The sequence below is a fragment of the Macadamia integrifolia genome, chromosome 6 (assembly GCF_013358625.1).
Source record: "Macadamia integrifolia cultivar HAES 741 chromosome 6, SCU_Mint_v3, whole genome shotgun sequence".
Lineage (NCBI taxonomy): Eukaryota > Viridiplantae > Streptophyta > Magnoliopsida > Proteales > Proteaceae > Macadamia > Macadamia integrifolia.
This window is the reverse complement of record NC_056562.1, coordinates 4,899,654-4,923,100: the sequence shown is the minus strand read 5'-3', so window position 1 is coordinate 4,923,100 and position 23,447 is coordinate 4,899,654. Positions and strand designations below refer to the sequence as shown.

The following is a 23,447-nucleotide window of genomic DNA, read 5'->3' as shown; positions in this document are numbered from 1 at the left end:
AATTCTGTAGAGCGATTCTGACTTGAATCATCTTTGGGCACCCATCCTTTATTAGACAGATCCACTTACATGTATCTGTGTCTTTGAATGGATTTCTATTTTGTAGAGTGATTCTGACTTGAATCATCTTTGGCTCAAATCTGGATTAATATTTGACTCTCTTTTTTTCCTGGGTACCTTCTACTCTCATGCCATTAATTTTCATGGCTATCATTCACAGTAAGTATTTGTTCTTGTGAGGACAACTTCTATCCTTACCAAAAAGATCAATCCAGAAGTTGAATGTAATACCAAATGGGCCAAAAGGCTGTGAGTTGGCCCTTGGTGTTCTTGTCTAGTATCTTATAGCATTTTCAATCCTCACCTCACTACCATGGAAAACTCACCTTTTTATTAAGGTTTATTTACTTTTTATTACTTTTAAACCTATTCTGAAGTACATGAAGAACAAAAAGCAGTAGAGGAGGAAGAGGTTTGGTGCTGATCATCATTTCAACCCCAAACAGTAACAAGTTCCAGTCACAGACAGTAGCAAAGATTAATCTGTCTGCTCAGTTATTATAGACTAGACCATCACTTCAAAAACATAACCTGAATAAAAGGAAAGAAAGGGGGGGGGGGTGGAGGAGGAAAAGATGAACAAAGAGAAAGGAAACAGCCTAAAGCACCTTTTCTCTCTTCAACTTACCCATTCATTCCTTATATCCTCCATTCTGTAGTTCTCTTAGTCTTCAGTTGTTCAGTAACAACGTTACATCATACTCTATTGTCGCAGTACCATTAGTAAGGTTTAATTCATGGGGGACAACCGTAGCAAATCCTCTAGCCAGACGAAACTGACCGGTACCACCAACTACTGCAACACTGAACGCACCATTTCTGTAGGTAGTCCTCGAGAAAAAACTAACAGTGCTGCCTGTCTACTCGCCAGCGGTGAATCCAACATCAATATATAACATGAGTCCACACTGGACGAGTTTTTGAAAGATGTTGAGAATATATGTTTGTTCAGGATCTATATCAACATATGTTTGTTCAGGATCCACTCTGGGTACTGACAACTGGGTAGGCAATTAAACACAGTGGCTGTGAAGATGTTGAGAATAGGAACCCTTCGCAGATGAAAGCTCCTGTTTTGGTTGATCAGAAAATTCCACTGATCCAACCACAACTTTTGATTGCTCAATGAGCCCTCTTTCAACAGAATATAATCTTGATATATGCTTTGGTGTGTCCACCAAAACCCATTAGAACATAATGTCATTATACAAACGAGTATCCCTTAATAAAACAACAGTCATCATGCCAGCATAGCTACGAGAGGTAGCGTTCACTAAATGCACTTTGTGCACAGCTGAACCAACATCAATTATCTCACAACAATGATTAATCAGTCATATAACAAGGAAAAATTTAGATCCTTGGCATAAATTGCTTTCATTGGATAATCAATACAATGGCTAAAACAACTTAAGATGCAGAAATTTAGAGTCTGGGAGTGCAAGAAAATGGAAAGGGTGAAAAAGTTGCCAACGTAGATTTCTATCAACCAGCAGTTCTAGATCTCAGAATGCACAGAGATTCTTTTAAAAGTTCAGACCAGCAGAAATCAATACAATCTTGTTAAATTGGATAATTGAAAAATATGCACAGTACAGACAAAGCTGAAAGAGAGGCAAGTCCCGCACAAGAAAAATACAGAGGACCATTAAAATTACACACTTGTGTGAGTCCTGGGCAGTTCTTGCATTCATGAGTTTGCCAAGTCAGCCTGGGCCAACTTTAGGAATGTCATAGTGCTCACTCATATTTGCCAGATACTGGTTGAAATCCTGAATGCGATCACGGTGTGATTTATTGGAAGTCTTGGCCAGCCTTTGGAGTTCAATTTGCTCCTTCTGCTCAAGATACCGCCTCTCAGCAGGTGTTAGATGATCATTGTGAGCAGTAGCATTTCCATCCCCGCCCGATTGGTTGGCCTCATTTAAGGCCTCACTAGTGTCGGACATTCCTGTACTTCCACCTTACAAAACAAAGAATGTTTATAAGCATAAGATGAGAAAGAAATGCACACACACACAATTGACACACATGCAAATGGAGCACAAACCACCATCCAGTGTATTCAAGCTAGGTGCCATCTTGAGATAAGACTTGACATGATCAGAAGATTAATTCTGACGAAAACAAGCAAATTTCCATACGGTGCATTGACCATGAACATCTCCTTGGCGACCACATCAAAAAGGAATCACAATGCCATATGTATATGTGCCACATATCATAAATAAGTTCCAAAACCATAAACCAGGGAATAAAACTGTGTCCACTTGGTGATGAAAACAAACTGCCTAGTCTTTCTTAATTCTATATGAATCATGAAATGAAGATCAGTAATCATTTTGACAGGATAAAGTCGACTGACCTGTTGAAAGCTCATTCCCTTTGACTTCAGTTATTTCATCATAATTCTTCTTCTGCTTCTTCTTCTTCTTGACGCCACCAGCTTTAACATCCAGGGCTTTTCCCTTCAGCTTCAGCCTCCCACCAACAACATTTTCATATTCTGACATACTTCCTGACAAAAAAAGAAAAAACAAATAAGTAGATAACTAAAAAAAAGCAACCCAGTGCATGAGGCCCCTGCAATTGCAGGGTCTAGGAGGGGCAAGTGTATGCAGCCTTACCCCCTGCTTCGCAGAAGAGGCTGTTTCCAAGTTTTGAACCTGTGACCAACAAGTTGCAATAATGCAACTTAACCATTGTGCCACAGGCTCGCGCACTACAAATAAGTAGATAACTACAAGAAACTTTTTTTTGAAATATTATCACAGTTAAAAACACAAAAGATCAGAAATATAGACGAAATATCAGGGATGTAAACCCCTCCCACTTCCCCTCTTTGCAACTATTGGTGAATCTCCCACGCCACACCAATGGAGGCATGGAAAATGGTATCATCCAATTTATATGTCTCACTAGAAAATCAATGACAAAATAATAGTGTGCCACCAAATGGCTTAAACTGAACTGTACCGGAGCTATGTATGAGTATACCCAATTCCAATTCAACAAAAAACCTAGATATCTAATTGGTCTTGTATCAGAAAACTCAAATTCAAATCCTTTTAACGATTTGGATATCCAAAGTTCCATACATGGTAAGTTCATGAACGGCAATAGTACGGGAACAAATACGTATGCCAATTAAACAGATTATGCGGCAATAATACTTTTCAAAAATCCAGCACAATAAAATGTGTACGGCAATGATACAATACGCATTTAATACGGATGCTCTATAAAAATCCGCGAGCAAAAATACGGGCTTATTCTTGTATTAAGAATGAACTAAAATTGATAGTTTACAAGTAAATTCTAAAATCCCATACTTTCATGAACAATTAACCCCAATCTAGCTTTCCAATTTGAAATCCTTTCTCATTATTCTAGATTTACATTCAAAAGTACGTTATCATGCCCTTTCAATGCTATATCCTTATTCTTAACAATCAATGTTGTTCACTTCATCTTATTGATGAGTCATAAAACAATTCAGAGCTCAAATGGTTTTTAAGACTAGGAATAGGAAAGAATAATCGAATCGACTCATGAATTACCCAGAGCTAGGGCCAAGGATTTTAACCCCTTATATTGGAAAGTGAAGTGGACGAGGAATCATACATAAATGATCAAACTCTCATATGTCCCGAAGATGCTATTGCACACACTATGAGCATCAAAAGCATAAGATTCCCCTCTAATGTTCTTTCTCCAGGATACCCAATAGTGTTTTTCCTTTCGTTGGTTGTCATCTTAATTAACTAATAATGCAAAATGTGGTTACCAATTTGGAATTGTAAGTACTAATTGAAATCTACTGGTAAACTGGCATTAGTTCAAGAACACTTTTTTTTTTTTTCTTTAATTAGACCCTCTATACTTCTGGATACCTTTACCCCAACCCCACCCAAAAAAAAAAAAGAGAAACTTTTGGACACAGTTACAGCAAAAAATAGGCTACTACCGAGACCTGAACATTTCTTCAATTCTTATTGTAAATGAGCTGCAATGGAAGTAAAACAAACTAAAACTAAATTTGTTGGTAATATATTTCTATCAAAGAGTATCAAAGTAGATTAATGGATGGTACTGTATCCTGTAATTGTTCTATCATTCAACTGCATCCTGAAATTGTCCATACTCCGTTTCATACCAACCCAGAACCCATTTCATCAGAATGATGGGAGAAAGCAATTGAAGTGTAGCGCAGGATTTTCTAACAATTCACATTAAAAATCAAAACCCATTCAAATTAAATCAAACAAAAAGTAAGCACAATTGAAGAGAACTAAAAAAAGTTGCAGACCATGCAATCTCAGAAACCAGATGCATACGTGGAAGACCCATTTGCTCATGACAATCACTGTAACATTGAAATCGCCACCACTGAAGAATGGTGAGAAGAGCCCGACACGTCCACTGAAACAACCGATTATCTTGACCCCCAAAGAGACCCACAAAACCAAGAAAAAAAGGGATATGGCAGAACAGAACAAAAGGTACCCAAGATCAAGAGTAGAGAGAGGAGAAAAGAAAGGGGGGAAGAAAGGAACCCAGTTGAATGCTGCTCTGAATGACTAAATTTCTCAGAAACCGACACCCTATGATTCCCAAATACCACAAACACAGAAAAATTTTACTTCTAAAAGAGGGGAAAAAAAAATTAAGTAAAATCAGAATCAGAACCAGAACCAGAGATGAACATATGCATACCTTCTCGATACCGAATTCCTTGACGTGATTTTCTTCGATTTGAGAGTGAACAAGCACAGAACGAAACCCTAAACACACAGACACACACACACAGCGAGAGGGAGAGAGAGAGAGAGAGGTCGTGCTCGAGTAGGAATTGGTGATCTAATAATGTCTTCGAAGTACCCATTTTACCCTCATATTCTTCAACTACATTAAGGGGAGTGCGGTTCTGACTTCTGAGTGTGCGTAAGTGCCAATGCGAACGCACGAGAGAGTATTCATAGAAATTATTTTTATTTTATAAGGGTGAATCAGTCATTTCAATCCCATGTTTCTGGGCGCAGGAACCAGACTTTCCCACTGAAATCATATTCCACCCGAAACAATATAGAGGCGTATGAATTATCAATTATGATTCACATTTCATGTAACTAATTAAATGGGCTAGCCCATCCCATTATGGCATTACCTAATAATAACCACAACCCATTAATAAGCCCCAAATCTCCAAACCCAAGGCCCTTCTAAGATCCAACCCAAAGGCCCTAATTCCTCTTTCATTTTTTATTTTTTTTTCTTGAAAAAAGCCATAATACCTTTTGAAGTCTAATTTTCAATTTCTAATCTTTACATGTAACACCATAATGCTTTATCCAGCCTACATATTTACTTGTTGGTTAAAGGAAATATTTATGCACATCCTATGGGTTAAGGATAAAGGAAATAAGAAAAATATTTTTACCCATACCCTTAGGATAAGGGAAGCAAAGTATATCACCCTTCAGGAAATAAGAGAAATATTTTTACCACCGGTGGTAGGGGAATTAAAGGGAAGGAAAATTTTTTAACCTTAGAAATAAACCTATGTAATCATTATCCCATGTGATTATATCACTAATTCCAAATCAGTTCATATTTAGTTATTAAATTTCACTTTATTTTGCATTGAAATTTTGTTGATTTAAAATATAAAATAAAAATTGAGAAAATTGTTTATGTCGGGAGTGTGGCCCCTAAGTTTGACACATTGGGGCAAAATGACCTCCCGGCCCCCCATAAAATATAAAATGACGTCCTTGTTGATGCTTTCTCATGTGCTTTCATTGAGGAGCCACACACCCAAGACCACTTTCACATAAAAATTATATGAAAAAGAAATTTAAGTAGTTTATCTAATCAAATGGGAGTAATGGTTACAAAAGTTCTTTTCTTTTTTTAAGATTTTAAATTTTTTATTTCTCTTTCCTTTAATTCCCAACCAAACATAGCCCACCAGGCCCCACCTGATATCTTCCCGGGGTCTTATAAATTTTATAGCACAAACGAATTCCACCCAAACCAGCTTCGCTGTGATCACACCTTTAAACACCCTTATGCTATGCATCCAAATGAAAGAAAAGACTGGAAACCTGTTGGGCTGAGAAGAAAGGAAAACTTGATCCATCATCCCAGTCCAGAACTCCAGTTTGATCCGAGAGATGTTGCGTGCAAGTTCATTAACCAGAGTCTATTCTAATCATAGATTTTGGTGAAGAAATATCAGTCCTAGGGTGAGTTCCAAGCCTGGTCACGGATCTATTTTCAGTACCTGCTGTCAGATTTATCTTGAAGAAATTATTATTATTATTTTACCTGATTTTTGGATCCCATTTTTAACTGAAAAAAAAAAAAAATTTAAAACCTTTAGCCTAAAAATGGCTATTTTTCAGAGGTCAGAGCTTAGAGACTCAATCCTAAAGTTTCAATGGATTTGGCAGCTTAAGGTCTAAGCAGAGAGTTGGATCAATTTGTTTGGGGCTGGATCAATCGTTCCTGTAATTCGAGAAATATTCATGCGCAAGTATACCACCCAGACATCTTTTGGTAAACTTGTATTTAGCACACATCCAACAGCCAGGAGCACCCAGGCACACACCCCAGCACACTTTATATAGATATCACCGAACATCCTTTTTCCACTTCAATATCCTTTCAGAAAGCCCTTCTATCCAGAATCTATTTACCTTTTGATACAGAGAATTTGTTTTTGTCTTCCAAAAGGAGATCCAATAGTGTTCTAAAATATTAATTGTTTTGTGAGTGTACCCTAAAAGGACCTAATTAAGATCAACAAGTAGAGCACAAACCACCAGTACAAATTTAGCAGAACTTCATAGAAGTCAAAAAGAGCCTCTATCAGCAAAAAGTGAAACATAACATTTACTGAAGGTTGCAGAACTTAGAGGTGGAAACAAGGAGGCTCCCCCTCTTAAATAAGCTTTACATCTTTTCTATATATGTTATATATAATTCTCCTATATTTTATTTTATCAGACTACAAAGAATATCATAACCCTCTCTCACATAATATATATATAAACCAACTAATGCTGGTAGCCCATAGCTACCACTGGGATCCTCACCTTGTGACCCCTGCTGCCTTTCATTAAGACTTCTCCAAAGCTGTAGGACCCAGTCAACGATCTAACGGTGAGAGTCACTAAGAACTTTCGTGACGCACCAGGTAGCAGAGTCATAGCTGGAGGGCTAGCTTCAATGGCTATCTCTGGTGACATCCTGGTTGTGATAACATAAGTTTCTTCTTCAGCAACATTTGTGACTGTACGGGTAATAGTGCGAGTCCTCACAAGATGGGAAACAGTGATCGATGGACTGTTGAGATCAGATGCATAGCCACTGGTAGAGTTGCAGGAACCACTAGTGTAATTCTTTATCTCATGAGGATCAATGCCTGGTGTCGAACACATGAATCTCACATAGTCTTCATAACCTATGGCGGTTGGGTTATAGTAATTAGTAAGACACTAAAACTTCAAACATTTTGTTTTCCAAGAGAAATAGATTACCTGCATCAAAGATGAGTCCAGGATCCAAAGCCGCTCTTGGATGGACATGGCCACTTCCATAGTCAAATGGCGTAGCAGTCACAAGCGTCATGGTTTCAGAACCAGAATATTGCATGGCTTGAAGAGGACTGCCTGCTCGATTCAATGTTGTTGATGTCGTCATCAAGGCAGATTTTATTGCAGCTGGACTCCAATGAGGATGTTTCTGCTTCACAAGAGCTGCTATCCCAGATATATGTGGTGCTGCCATGCTAGTTCCTGATATCATAGCAAAATCTTCTCCTGCATGACAGAAGTATTTCTAGCTTTATTTTCAGAATAACCAGAAAGATAGGCCAAATTCTCTTTCCTATGCACTATTTGCGCCCTCCTCCATAGCCCACCTAAGTGGGATAAACAAAGCAAGGAAACACAAAATAATATGACCTCTTTGTAATCAGAGTTATTCACCTAGATAATTAGACTCGTCTGTTCCATTTGGGGACCATGCTGCCCAAATAAGAGATCCAGGAGCGAGAATATCTGGCTTGAGAACATCAGCATCTTGAAAGCTGTAATCTTTTATATCAGGCCCTCGAGCAGAGAATAGAGCCACCTGGGGTGCTGATTTGTAGAGTGTGGGCATCAAACCATTCCCAATGCTACCTTTAGCTTTAAAGGTCCTCACTCGGCCAGTCCAGTCTCTTGATGTAGAGCTGTTATAATAGTCTATAAGGTCCTACAATAAAAATGAAACCAACTAAGTAGTCAACCATCAAAATGACACCACTAACTCCTGAGAATGTTATTGGAAGCATGATAGAAAACGGAAAATGAAATTACACCACAGATTAGTATTTGGAAAACATTGGCGCATAGTTAAGTTAATTGAGTCAGCTGAAGAAATGCTCTCAAGTCCAGGACACGATGAAACTAGTGACGTCTCCCACATCCACATGAAATGGAGAATGAAGAACTTAAGCCTTACACCTTAAAGCTTTAGATAGGTGAGGACATCTTTTAGCCTATAAAAGATTAAAAGATGGTCGTCATGACTTGTATGAATAAAAATACAAACCAATCAAACAAGTTCCCTTCTATGTGTGTGTTTTTCTTTATCCAATCTCTTTATTTTAAAAAATCACAAGTAGAGTGGGAAATTTCATTTGTTGATCCACCAACAGTCCATTAAGGGCAAGCTTTAGAAAGGGTGTTTTAAGGACAGAATTTGTTTGATGAGTGCTTCTGAAGTGGCTATTTTGGTCTTCTTTTTTTTCTATGTTGGGAGAGAAAGAGGGAGGGGGGGGTGGGGGAGGGTTGTTGTTGGGGTAGACAAGTGTTTTGAGTGTTTAATGAAGAGGAGTGGATGTCTTTTTCCCACTTAGATTTTTATTTCTTCCTTCTTCCTCTTCTGTCCCCACCCCCCTTCTTTCTTGTGGAGCATCTAACTTTCCTATATCTGTATGACTTATGCTTTCAGCCTTCCAGTACATTTCTAGTTGCTGACCAGAAACATAGTTGTCAAGGACTCACCTTATGTGCCACCAAGAAGCCCAGAATCAAAACCTGATGATCTAGCCTTGCATGTTTCTATAATCTCACTTTCACTGAACTTTATAGCCTACATTCTATATATATGTACATGTATGTATGTTGTGTGTGTGTGCTCCCTTAAGTGGCTTGGCCTCCCCAAGGCATCAACTTGTCGCCATGACAACTATGATCAGAAAGTCAAATAAATTTTGGGAATAGTGTCAACATGGAGGCAGTTGAAGCTAGTTACCATTGACTTGCTGACTTCTGTGATGAGAATACCAGGAATACCAACTGGAACAGGATCAAATTTGGTTCCTGGAGTAACATTTTCTACAGCAAGAACAAAACCAGCTGCACCAAGGCTTTTAGCTGTGTCTGAAACTTTCTTGACTGATGCAGTACCAACAACAAAGTTGAATGAATACCCACAGAGAAGAATGTTTCCCTTCACCAAATTTTTGTTCAAAACATCAGGATTTTGGCAGTCTGTAGGGCCATACTTCGTAACAGACGAATCCAGCATTACATCATTGGCTGCTACTAGAGTAAAACTTTGATTCAAACGTGTTGCAGCTGCAATGAGCCATAAAAACGTCAATCAGTTTAAGAAAGGCATTTTTTTGGAAAGATAGTAAATTGAAAAATTACCAACCCACAGCTAAGATTTGTCAGAGACTGGATCAGAAAGCTCAAGAACAGAACAGATGATCTAAGAATATAAGATCTCCAGGCCGCAAACAGTACCAAGCTCAGTTGTGAATTCCAATTGCTAAATTGATCACTTTAATTTTTAGAATTAACAGCGATGTTATATTAATAAAGCAAGAGAGACTCCTTAGCAACCCCCCCACCCCCCGTGCAAAAATGGATAATTAAACCAAAGGCAAACCTCATATACAATTTCCTGCACCTCTCCCTGATTTCTGCCCTTCGAAAGAAATTTCTCATCAAATTTTCCCCAGGAAAAAAAAAAATATTTGAGTTTTATGCTTATATGACTGATCTTTCCACTTCCGTATCAAGTCCCCAACAAGACTGGTAACACCTAAGCCAGGGCCAGTTTCACTATGATAATAATTAAACTTAAGGATTTACCAATCAAAAGAACCACCCAAAAAAAAAACACTATGCAAAACCAGAAAACCCCATGTTACTTCTCCAAAACTAATTCATTGTGGATTGAATTAAATACCAAGTAATAATCTTGCACCAGTCTTTGGATTTTGGAAGGACTACCATTTTATATTATCTTCTACCTAGTTCTGATCTCAGATGGTCAGTAATTTAAAAACTACTCCAATAAACAGAAGTCAGCTCTTAACCCCCTCTCTTTTTTTTTTCTTTTTACATATTTTTGGGCAGTTTTAGTATTGGTACTCAAACCTAAACCAAGCTCATATCATCATTGATAGGTCTTACTGCAAAACTGGTTTACAAATGTGTATACTAAGTAATCCCATTATAGGCAAGCATATAATAGGATTGCAAACATGCAGGGTGCACCTGTGCCCTTTCTGAACTATGTTGGACATATTGAAAGAAAAAACTAAAGCAGTATTTAACAGCAGATAAGCACCAGTTGAGAGAATTCAATGCAATATTATTTCCGTGACAAACCAAACACGGTGATTATATAATGCCCAGCCTAAGTTATAACTAACACTGATCTCTATGCACTTCTATGAATCAACCATCCAGCTCATGTCCACAGATGCTCTTTGATTAAACTACAGAATTTTCCTGCAGGTATAATAATGGGTTCCAAAATGTTCATCATATCCAACCAGTGACAAATATAAGTATATGTAGCATACGAACTTACGTGACAAACCAAGACCAGGTAAGATCTTGCCATTTCCCAGTGTTAAATGATTTTTGTATCTGCGATCATCACTAGCAGCAGCTATGGATGTTATCCATGGACTGTAAGACAACATGGTTTTGGGGAAAGGACCACCATTTCCAGCTGCTTGTACAACAAAAACTCCTGCTTTCACGGCAGAAAGAAGTGCGGCATCAAAAGGGTTTAAAAAAGTGATCCTGGTTGTTGCTGGAGGACTGTTTGCTCCCACTGAGAGATTGAGAATGTCAACACCATCCTGAACAGCCTGTTTACAAAAGTTACTGTGTTAGAGTCACATAACCAAAATCAACTGGCAAACACCAGAGTTTTTGTTTGCTATTACTTACAGAATTTGAGTGTCGCTAACATACAATCACTCAGTCCATTGATTTATTTGGTTTTAAAACCCATCCACCAGAATGGACACAGTCAACTAGTGGTTTCTATTCTTCAGTTACAGAAGTTTTTTCTTTTTTTTTTCTTTTTTTTGGATATGTATCCAATTGCAGCAGGACACTAGAAAGCGAAGAAGGTTGAAAAGTTTCTTGTCTTAAGTAAGATAATTAAAACACCGAGGTGTCATATTGGGAGCTAACAAATTTTAATGAAACGTAGCATGATTAACATACTCTTTCTCGTGGGGCAATGGCTTACTAGGTGATTTCAACTGCAATTAGAAAACTGAGGTCAAAAAGCAATAGGCCAAATGCTCAAGGAGGCAAACAACTAAAAAGAATCACAAACTAAATATAATTAAAGGAGAGGGTCCAAAAGCATTCAATGCAATACAGCTCAACTGACTTCTAGATTTATTTCATAAGCTTTGCACTTATACTGCCAATTATGCCACCCAATGTCTGGGTTACTCCTTATTTGTTCCAGAAAAAAAAGTCAAACCAAAACAACAATCACAAACATCTGGTAAGGTAAAAAATTTGGACAATAGAATGCATAGGAAAATAGAAGATACACATTCAAGTATTGTACTCATGAGTACGCACAATTGACTGAATTAGCACTATGAAAAATGATGAAAACTTTGTCATACTGAAACAATATATATTGAAAAGCTAAGCGAAGCTCCATCAATTATGTGGATAATTTTAGCCAAAAAGATCTAATATTCAGCATAGCCATGCAAAAATGGATATCTCTAATACTCTGTCATGGAATAAAAGCAGACCTCCTCAATGGCAGCTACTACATCAGAAACAAAGCCTCCAAAAATCCTGTAGAGTGCTTTGTAGACAGCAATCCTGAAAATGTGAAATAGACAAACAGAATGATCACTGGCGAGATGACAAATACAAAGGGAAAGGCTTGTAAAGGACTAACACAGTGTCTGAGCTGGTAATAACTCCTCACCTGGCACGTGGAGCCATCCCACTTGCTCTTCCAAATTCATATCCATGCATGCGCACTGGAATTCCATTATTACCAGCTGCAATTGCTGCTGTGTGACTGTTATAGCAGTTAATTGCATTAGATCAAAATTAGTTAAAATGATAAAATAAAATAAAATGGAAGAAAGAAAAAAATATAATAATAATAATAGGGCAACTAATAAATCGCAAGCAAGGTTTAAAGTAACGGTATCAGGTATCGTATTGGAAAGGTGATTTTAAGAGATGCACTGTATCAGAGATACGCTAAAGATATGCATGGAAATGATCAAAAAACACATGGAAATGCTTAGAATACATGCAAAATACAGTTTTGAAGCATAGCACTATATAAACAAGTAATATCTAAAATATATCATGCATAAAAAAGAGAACAAAGTACAATGAGACAAGTGTGTTCAATTGATCATATGTAAAGGATGAGGTTTCTTACATGTATTGATACCAAAAAGATATCATTTGCAGGCTTAGGGTAGATTTAGGATTTAGATGCGCACATCCTTGAAAAAAAAAACCCTAGTTCGACACAGTTATTCAGGTCATTTTTCACTAGTCTAGTAATCCATTACTAGCTAGTGTGCCACGAAAAAAATGTGGAGGAAGGGCGAGCAAAGAGTTTCACAGTTTCTTTTCTCAAAGAAGGCTAGTTTGATCATTCCAAAAGGGAAGAAACTTTAAATGAATCTAAGTAGAAAACGAACAATTGCATTACTAGATGCTAGAGAGAAGGTGCAAAAGAAAACACACACACACACACACACACAAAAAAAAAAATTTGTCCAAAAAATTCAGTTATAAGAGAAAACCGTTCCTGTGCAGATCTGGTTTCAAATACATGGTCGATACCTATCGATATCCAAAGCATAAGCTTTGAATGTTCAAAGTTTTAAGAGAGAACTGTTCTTATTTAATAATTTTTTTTTCCACTTTTTTTCAAGGTATTGTATTTGTACCTTAAAGATACAATACACAATGGTTAGAATTAGCGAATACAGTAGGCTACTGAAAATCTAGATCACAAGTATCTGAATAAAAAAAAAAAAAAAAAATTGAAACAAGCTTCCATATGACAATGGTGATGAAAATTGACCACTAGACCTAGCATTTTCTTGCATTAAAATATTAAATTTTTTAATTTAAATATAGCACTAATTCCATAATCAAGTTTAGAAAGATGGAATAATAAAATAAGGGCATACCTAGTGCATGAGGCTCCCACCATGCGAGGTCTAGGGAGGGTCATAATGTACACAACCTTACCCCTGCTTTCCAGAGAGGTTGTTTCCCTACTCAAACCCACAACCACTAGATTGCAACGAAGCAACCATATTGTTGCACTAAGGTCTGCCCTCTTTAGAAATATAGAAGAATATAAGGATTAAATTGGAAATGATAGTATTAATTGGGAGTCCAAACCATGAATAAAAAGTGATAATGACATGAAATGATCTATGGACCATTGTTAGAAAATCAGGTTGTCAAACTCTACTCGCACTCCTCAAAACTTGGTGATTGAGGAGAGTAAATCTTGGTCAAGATGAGACATATTTTTCCCAGTCTTTAAAATAGCCGGCAACTTTTGCTTTGCAGCACTAGCAAGCCAGTGACTATTCCCATCCAAATTCCATCAAATTCGTCGGTGAAATTTGGTGCACAACAAAGATACAAGATCAATTTTCTCCAATTTTAGTCCGCTGGCCACCTTCTACTTGCTATTGGAGCTAAGGGTTATGCTTGTTTTGCCTCAACCCTCTATTGAAATCAGGTTATGAGGGTTTAATTGAGAGGTGCAAGCAACAAAAGATTGCAGTGACGACTTCCTGCCAGTTCCAGGTGGTGACCGTAGGCAGCAAAGGCACCTTATTGATCGATGAGGACGGCAGCAATGGCGACAAGGAGGCAATTTCCAAGATGATTGATCACAATGCCCACTGTGGTGTTCCCTCAACGTTAACGTCACAGACAATGGCCTATGATAGCAAGACAGTGTTGGGGGGTGTGATCATGCCAAAGGAGGATCTGGCTGAGGCCACCATCAAAGCGGGGCACGATGAAGACAGCTGAGATTGGTATCATTGGTTGCCCTCCCTCAACCATCCAAGGCTGTTGTACTCAACTGTCTCTGTAGCCCTCCAATTTGATCCTCCTCTCCAACAATATCATGAGGGCCATAGGAACTGCCGACTAGGAAAACCATTGCCGGAAACTTTGCATAGTAGAAGAAAGATGATGGTGCATCCATTTAATCAATTGATCAACCAATGAAAGCAAGCGGGAGAGAGAAATAACACTTAGAAATGTGTAAAGGAAGTGCAGAGGAACTACTTTAGGCACCGGTGGCAAGAGATGTTGGGTTTGGTGGCTTTTATCTTAGACTAATTGAAAATTTTGTTCAATGGTCTAGATGGGTTAATGAAGAGTTAGTTGGTGTAGGGCCATGTTGGGTCCAAGCCCATGCATGAAAGTGCCATATAAGTTGGTATAGTGGGTTTTCTCTACCATGAAAAGAAGAAAGAGAGTGAGTGGAAGAGGTAAAGTCTCCAAGAGTGGAGTCTTCCAAGGTGGGTGAAGTCTCCAAGAGGTGGGTCTTCCAAGAGAGTGGAAGTGATTGGAGTCTTTCCAGGAAAGTGGTTCTTCCAAGAGAGTGGAAGAGTTGAAGTCCTCAAGAGATGTTAAATTTTCCAAGCAAGTGGAAGAGTGGAGTCTTCAACGTCTTCAACAAGGTTAAATCTTCCAAGAAAATAGAAGAATGGTGTCTTCAACAAAGTTGACTCTTCCAAGAGGGTGGAAGTAGTTGGTTGTTGAAGTCATTAAGCAAGGTGGAGTTTTCTTCCAAGGGAAGAAGAGAGAGAGAGAGAGAGAGAGAGAGCGAGAGAGAGAGAGAGTGGGTTCTCTAACGAAACTTGGGTTTAGGCATCGAATTGCGAGGGTTGTACTCTTCTCTCTTCTCTTGATTCCTAGTGGCAATTGGATCTCACTCCGTAGATGTAAGTGGTTTTTCCAAACTACGAATCTCTTGCCTTTTGTGCATTTTTTTATTTTATGTTCTTGTTGTTCTTGCACGTACCAATTTCATGCGATGCTCACATCTGAAGCAATATGAAGCAATACGTTGCTGCTTCCACCCCTAACAAGAGAGAGAGAGAGAGAGAGAGAAGCTGGCAAGAAGTATGCTTCCAGTTTCTACCATAACTGAAGTATTCTGCAGTTATTCACTATTTGTAAACTTCCAGATACCAAGAAACTAGAAGCATGTAAACAATTTCTGTTTCTTGGAGACCACTACACTGATCCTTCTATATGCAGCAGACACACAAATAACTGTCTTCAAAAGTGAAAACACGGAACTAGGAGTCTAACCTTCCATGCCCATCACCATCCAAAGGTGATGCGAAATCAATTGCAGGGTTAAATGCTCCAGCAGCAATTGCAGCTGCTGCAAAATGTTGAGCTCCGACAATCTTCCCATTGCAGAAGTTCTGCTTCGTGTTTGCATCAACTTCACATTTCCCTCTGTAATGAGGAACAGGGCCATATGGCTCACTATTGTGCATTGAAAAGCTCGGATGTTCTGGGTATATCCCAGAGTCCACAAAGCCAATCACAATATCTTCCCCTGCCCTATCATAACCCCCTCCAGTCGGCCATACTCCAGTTGGAAGCCCCAAAAACTGTGGGGTATGTGTTGTAAGTCTCCTGACCTTCCAATCCCTCTCCACAGACTTCACACCAGGAGCCCTTCTAAGGACTTCAGCCTGCCACACCAACAAAATTTGTGTAAGGCAAGGGCTGAAACATTTCAGTAGACCAAAAATAATAATACTGAACAGAAAATTTAACAAAACAGTCTACTACTTGCATAGCTGACCTGCTCAGGGGAAATGTGAACAGAAAACCCATTGATAAGATGTCGATAGCTGTAGAGCTTCTTGTACGTCCCATGTTCAAACAACAAGCCAAGAAGTATATCATGTTTCTTTTCAAGGTGATGGGAGTAGGATATCACCAATTCACTGCTAGGACCACAGAGAAAAGGGACAAGAATAATAAGCAAATGACATTCAAGTTTATGCTCCTCAAACCAGGTGGAATACAGTAATAGTAAAACACAAAACGATCATTTATAACCTCCCCAGTCCAGTTAACCGAACAAAGCTTACAAATTTAAATGCAATTCTGTAAAATCTGTAACTTCACCTGAAGAAAGTACATGAGCCAAGCTTTATGTTGTAAATTCAGATTACCAGGTGGGAAAAAGAGTGGTCAATGAGATAAGAAAATAAAATAAAGATCTGATTGAGATGGAAAGAGAGATAGAACAAGGGTACAACAAGGCAGTATTTCACACTGGTGGGCTGTAGACCAAGAAATAGGTGGTTCACCACCCTTTATGCCTACAACATTACCAGTCAAAATCATGAGGGGCAGTGATAGTATCAACAAAGATATGTCCGTACAATTAAGTTTCAGAGCACAACAGAATGTTCTCCCTTGTCATTCCAGAGAAAAGAAAAAGAAAAGTTTCAGAGCACAACAGAATGGTCTCCCTTGTCATTCCAGAGAAAAGAAAAAAAATTGAAGGATAATACTTCTGTTCTTTTTTCTTTCTTCTAATTTCCTCTTATCTACTTTATCTTCTTTTTTTCCCAGTGACAATAAGAGCTGCAAACAACCAAATATATGTTTTTATCAACAAAGAAGACAATGCCCAAGAGTTACAAAACTCTCTTCAGAAAGAATGTCAATGAGGTATGAAAATTTCTATACAGCAACTTTTATAATCCAATAACCAATAATATATCCAGACTTCCATGGTTCCAAAGTCCAAGGACGCAACACAGATGGCTAAGACACTATGCAGGATATCAGAATCCCTGAAAATTTTCCTTGCAAGCTAGGTAAGACCAAGTTGAAACAGCTAAGTGCCGACCAAAACAGACAAATAAATTCTAGTAGTGCCCATACTGAACTTGAGACATGAATTGCTCCAGGAAAACAAATTACAGTACCTCGTCGCATCAATCTTTTCATCAGATTCAGCAGCAGTGGCCTCAAAACCTTCAACTCCTCCTCTGTAACTCACTACGGGATCCCCCTCCATGGTCACAATGTAAACCTCAGCCTTCCCGAAGACAAAAAGGCCAAAAAACACTAAAAACGTACAACTGAACTCCATCGTCGTCATTATTATAGATCCAGTGGCAGCTATGGAACCGTAGAAGGTCTGATTACTTGGAGTGTCCAACTGCAAATACAGAATAAAAATAGTGTATCAACATCAAAATATCAAAATTGGATAAGAAAAAAAATATATTTTGCAATAGTCATAGCTCATTCTCCATAATTACAATGGCAGAGACCAAAAGAAACAGAATGAGCAGCACAATCACAGTAAAACCACGAAAGTATGAGGTAAAGTTTGGAAGAAATGTGTTTTAAGGCACTACAACAACTTAAATCTCGGCAAGGAACGAAACGGAAAAGCATGAAAAATCATAAGCGATAGCACTGAGATCAGTTCGCAGAAGGAGAAGAGAACTTAAAGTGCTTCAGTGAAGACAAATCAACTACAGAAAAACGAAAGAAGGCGCTGTTTTCATAAGAAGGAAAATTAATTTGCAAAAACAAGAAAAAGGAAAATCAGCTCAAAGAATAAAAACAACTGAAATTTGTTAAAAAGTAAGGACAGAAATTCTGGAGTTCTTGCGAGAAAAACGATTGAAACGATCACCAAAAAACCAATATTTACTGCTTGACGCTAAATACGAGAGAGAGATTTATCTGTTCAAAATACCAGTTAAACACCGGCCATCGAAAAGGGTTCAATTGAAGAAAAGCATTAACAGATTATAAACCTTCTACGCTTCGAAGCTACTAATCAAATGCTTTAAAGATCGAAGAACTTGCAGTTGCCCGAATTATAAAAAAGGAAAGCTAGTGCTTTTACCAGAGAGATCAGGTGATCCACTCTCCGAAGCTGCTATATACATTTGCTGCCATAAAGCATCTGAAACCGAGTAAAATCTGAAGAAAGCTTTGATTTCTACCAATGCGATCGAAGAAAGGAATCAATATATCTCTTGTTGTTCACATTGTCCCATTAAAGCTCACAAATCAGTAAAAAAAAAAAAGCGAAGTTTCTTTTCTGTTTTTTATTTTCTTCACCACAACCGATCCACGAAAGGAATCAATGAAGGTACGTTATTCTCAGTAAAACCAACAAAAGATAAAGATCAGAGTCACTCCATTAACAAAAGCAGTGAAATCGAAGGAACTAAACACTAAATCTGCTACATTACATAGCTTCTATTACTAAAGCAGAAAAATTTTACCAAAAAAAAAAAAGCAGAAAAATAGCTAAAAGCAGAGATTTCAGAGGAGTGATCAAAATAGAAAAATCGCTGAAACAGGGAATGAAAATAATTGAATGATCTAAACAAACAGAATCTAAGAAATATAGGTTTTCTATGAAGAGAACGAGCTCTGAGAGCAAAGATTTACGATTCTGTCATTGGAGAGGCTTTAGTTGCAGAGAGATGGAGCGTGTGTGTGTGTGTGAGAGTGAGTGAGTGAGTGAGTGAAGCTGAAGACTGAGGACAGTGAGCTGGTTAGGGCTTTGAAATGGAAAGGTTTGGACAGAAGCGACCGAAAATATAGGAGTCAGATTAATAATTATTTAAAAAATATTCTAAATTAATAATTTTTTTAGGTTAAAAAAAAAAAAAAAGGCATTTCAATTTTTTATCTTATTAATTGTTTTCCAGTTTTTTCAATTCAAGCAACGGTAAGATTACCCCATTGCATGGTTTAAGACAACATAATCGGCTTGGGAACAGGACGGATTGGGTCGGGTTGGGATCGAATTGAAATATCTCTTTCTAGAAATATATGAGCATCGGCCAAGGTTGCTACCAATTTGAATTGACAAATTCAGGCCGATTCGATTCTTCAAATCATGTTTCATTGTAACTTAATGATTGCCGATTGAAGTAGAAAAATAGCCTCTTTGCAAAGTAAGGATAAAGCAAAGTTGGATCCTCTCTGGCATGCTAATGTGCCTAGCGCACATCAGATGGCTTGGAATGCCCACCACGCATCCCAAGAGCTTCCTAGTCGTCATATGAGCATCAAGCGCACTAGCACAATAGAGAGGATCTTATTCCAAGAAGGTTGCATACATTATGATTTATGACTCTTCTTTATGGTTTCAAGTATCGGTATTATATCGGCCATATCGATATCTAATCGATCCGGATCGATTGCCGATAAAGTTTCAGGGGTAAAATAGTAAACAAAAATGTATTCTTTTTGAAAAAGCAATAGGGAAAAGTGACCGATATATACTGATTTGTATTGTATCGATATCAAGCAAGACTGATATAATACCAATACCAATAATTAAATCCTTGCGCTCCCTAGACCCATAGTGGCGGGAGCCTTTGTGCATTGAATATCATGGTTTCAAGTATCGGTCTGAGATCAGTCATATTAGATCGATATCGAATGAGACTGATCCCTAATCTGATATTGATCTAGATCGGTTAAGGGGTAAAATAGAAAAAAAATTATACTTTTTATAAAAATCAGTGGTAAAATAGACCGATCCCTAAAACTTTGGTGATTATATCTTTTCTTTTATTTCATGCAACAAAATTATGAAAAAATCCACAAATCTTTTTTTTTTTTGGTAAATCTAGAAATTTCTTAAGTCACGTTAATTTTGGGTTGGATTAAGGATTTTAACGTAGATTACATGCAAAAGTCACACGATCGGAGCTTACCGTATGGGAGTATTGATATAGTGCACCAACTTTTCACAGCTAATCTTGTGGTGGTCTCTAAGTCAAAAGCTGTGATTCCAATCAATTGGTTGTAGGCCAAGGTTTCAAGTCCCAGGAACAAATTTGAGTACATTAGTTGATTCGGATCAAGATTAACGAGGTCCATCGAATACCTGCCTATACGGTATACCCTGATCTCCTCGTAAATCAGCATATATCGGGCCAGGTTGATTGATGGATCCGGGTCGAGATTACTAGCGCCCAATAGATCTGTAATATTGTGTTTAAAATGCTTGGTTCTAGCTGCACAATTCATTTGTAGCAGTCTTTATACGATATTAAACACTAATAATTAGTCCTAAATAATTGCTAACCACCCACGGTTTAAAAGAATGGAATTGGGATTTAGATTGGTCCGGCTCCTCTATCTGGATGGATGTGGGTTACTCATCTTTTGGGTCGATAATGGATCAACCTTTAATCTATTAAAAAAATAGATGAAAATTGAAATCAGATTTTCCAGAGTCTTTTAGTAACCATTTATGTAATATGTTGGAGTTGGGTATGTCTTGTATTCTGTAATGGTCTATATAGTTGTAATTGATCTGTATTTATAATTGGATAAGATCTAAGATCCATTACATGTACATAAGGTATAATTATAATTATGTAAAGATTATGAATTTTAAGTTTCATATTTATTGTCTTTATAGGAAAACCCTAAATATAAGCAAAATGTATTAAATTTGTGAGGTAAAGAATGATGTAAATAATTTTTTTTTCATGTATGGTAAAAATCACAGGTTTTCTAAAGTGGATAAGAGCAATCTTGCCTATAAATTGTAATAAGAGATAAAAGTTCTTAGTAAATACCGAATTTGTATGCTAATTAAATTACCAATTATCACTATCTACTTACCCTTAACCCTTTCTCCCTTCAACCCTCCAACCCAATGTTTTGAAACTAAGAGGGTAACCAAATTGGCAAGGGACTTTCACCTCAAGAAATGTGTGATTATGAATTAGACTCATCTATTTTCTTAGGCCACTCACATGGGGATGCTTAAGGATCTTCACTATTTTCAATGAAAGATAAATGATTTTCATTTAACTCTACCATGATATGATCTATAAAGTTATGAAGTATAGACCAATTCGACTAGTCAAATTAAAAGCCTAGATATATATTGTTTAAATAAATAAATAAAATAAATTGACCCATAATGAGGTAAACTCATGAGTCAAAACAACTGATAGTGTCAAAAGTCAAAATAATGTGTCCATCATCAAGTTTTCAAGCTTCACAGCTTGCGTATGACCCAATGTCTGTGTCTCATGATTGAGAATTACGACCAAAAGACAGATGTATTCCACCCAAGAGATGTAAATATAATTTTTTTTAATAAAGATATGATGAATTTTAACCATGGGACCATATAGTTTATGAACTATTAATTAATAGTGAAATTCTCTCTCTATCGGCCAGTGTAGACTCTAGAGAGATATATCTTTAGACCACTATATTGCTTTTGGTGCTTTATTTGCTTGATTTTATGAAACGCTTTCATTCTCAACTAAAAAAATGGTCCCCAAAACCAGTTGGAGGCCTTTTGAATTTGTCATATTTAAAATAGCATTAATTGCATTCCCAATTCAACCATGCTAGATCAGTCTTCCAAAAGAAAGAGCTAGCTTGTGTTTATCAAAGTAGCTAGTGCCCTGATTATTCCCGTGGATCTAACTAATTCTATAGTCACTGGACTAAGTCATTAACAAGATTAATTGAAAATCCAAATTAATCCATTGTGAGTGACCCTAAAAGCTGCCAAGGTGTTTCGAATCCATTTCAAACTCTTTTTGAGATGACATGATCTATATTAAATCACCGTTGGACCAACCCCTTTGGGTTCTTAATGATCCTTCCCTTGAAAAAAATAAAAGACATATCAACTAGTTCAATCTTTTAATGGTTTACGATTGACCATTGCCAATTTTTTCTTGAGATTGTGATTAGAGATGACAATGGAGCTTCTCAAATGGAAAGCACTCATTTCCTTCTTCTTAAACCCCCCCCCCACTTATGTGTGTCTACTTATAGACACAATCAAGTGCAAAAAGACTATTCTACCCTCATCCCATGCAACTTCCCATTGATGATTGATCTGTACTTTAATACAATGATTGCATACAAGCGGATAGCGTTCTCTTACCTTAAATTAAAATGAGATAACACTCGCAGCTTTACATATGTATAAATTCTACTATGGTTATTTGTTTTCTCTACCAGTTTGGAGAGTAGAGACTCTTTTGTTTAACAACCTCAAAAGGAGAGGAAAAAAAAAAAGGAAGGAGCAGATTGTATTGTCATTAAGGACAAAAGAACTACAATAGCTGTGCTATTTATGAAATGACAAAAGGGATCATCATTGAGATGAGAAACTTCTTTCTATGATTTAGTGAGACTAAATTCGTTTTTGTAGAATAATAATTAGACTACATTCATATCATCTTAAAAGTCCAACAACTTTCCAAATGCAAGGATGACTTTCTATTGATTGATTCTTTTATGTTTTTCAACTCCACTAGTAGCCTTACATGATTTTATAGACATTTTATATCTAGTTTCATAACAAATTCCTTTTGTTATTTAATATTTTTTTAAATTTATTTAATTAGTAATTTCTTCGTTAATAAAAAAAAAATGATTAGAAGAAATGAGGAATCCATAAACTTAAATGATTAACTTTAAACCAAATAAATCAAATCAATAACAATGAATTCACTTTTGTGCTTTAGGGTATTGCTAGTGCATGGAGTTGGAACATCAATAACTACCACATGTCTTGTCTTTTGGTGATCAGGGGACAAGTGAATAGATTCCACCGAAAGGATTAACTACAAAAATATCAGGTTTTTTTTTTTAAATCAGTTTGATCAGGTGAATTTAATCATCTTATCAGTTCATTTTATGTGTTTAATTTTTTTATTTTTTTTTTAACCATTCAAAAAATGTAGAGGGTTTTCCACGACACCAGTGTGAGGAATTTTCCACGCCACACCGATGGCGACATGAATAATGATTTCAGCTACAAAAAACCCACATGGTCTGGATAGGAGAGAAACAATAATAAAAAAAATAATATGAGAGACGATAATACAATGGTATTTTGGGGAAAATTTTCCGATTAAACAAATAAAGTAATAAAACTATAAGAGGAAACTGGGTATGGCGATGTCAACGGCTCAATCAACAGAACAGTTGAGATGAGATGGGCGTATGATAATTTTTTGAGGAGAGGAA

General features: G+C 37.1%; 2 protein-coding genes across 4 annotated transcripts; both read right to left on the bottom strand.

The window, feature by feature from the left end:
• Nucleotides 1–1,511: 1,511 nt before the first annotated feature.
• On the bottom strand, nt 1,512–4,935 carry LOC122081175 (protein FAM32A-like). 2 transcript variants are annotated; one of them, XM_042648180.1, is made up of 3 exons: nt 4,777–4,935; nt 2,426–2,578; nt 1,512–2,023 (listed from the first exon to the last, which is right to left on the bottom strand). In XM_042648180.1, the coding sequence occupies exons 2-3, from the start codon at nt 2,571–2,573 to the stop codon at nt 1,767–1,769; spliced, it is 405 nt and encodes a 134-aa protein (XP_042504114.1). In that variant the 5' UTR covers nt 2,574–2,578; nt 4,777–4,935; the 3' UTR covers nt 1,512–1,766. The 2 variants fall into 2 exon arrangements, with proteins under 2 accessions (XP_042504114.1, XP_042504115.1); XM_042648181.1 differs by having other exon boundaries at nt 2,426–2,574; nt 4,777–4,911.
• Nucleotides 4,936–6,931: 1,996 nt separating this feature from the next.
• Nucleotides 6,932–18,975, bottom strand: LOC122081211 (subtilisin-like protease SBT2.5). 2 transcript variants are annotated; one of them, XM_042648230.1, is made up of 11 exons: nt 18,313–18,975; nt 17,375–17,610; nt 16,234–16,378; nt 15,726–16,120; nt 12,328–12,423; nt 12,146–12,218; nt 10,942–11,227; nt 9,367–9,692; nt 8,055–8,322; nt 7,605–7,886; nt 6,932–7,528 (listed from the first exon to the last, which is right to left on the bottom strand). In XM_042648230.1, the coding sequence occupies exons 2-11, from the start codon at nt 17,548–17,550 to the stop codon at nt 7,122–7,124; spliced, it is 2,454 nt and encodes an 817-aa protein (XP_042504164.1). In that variant the 5' UTR covers nt 17,551–17,610; nt 18,313–18,975; the 3' UTR covers nt 6,932–7,121. The 2 variants fall into 2 exon arrangements, with proteins under 2 accessions (XP_042504164.1, XP_042504165.1); XM_042648231.1 differs by having other exon boundaries at nt 18,867–18,975.
• Nucleotides 18,976–23,447: the final 4,472 nt, after the last annotated feature.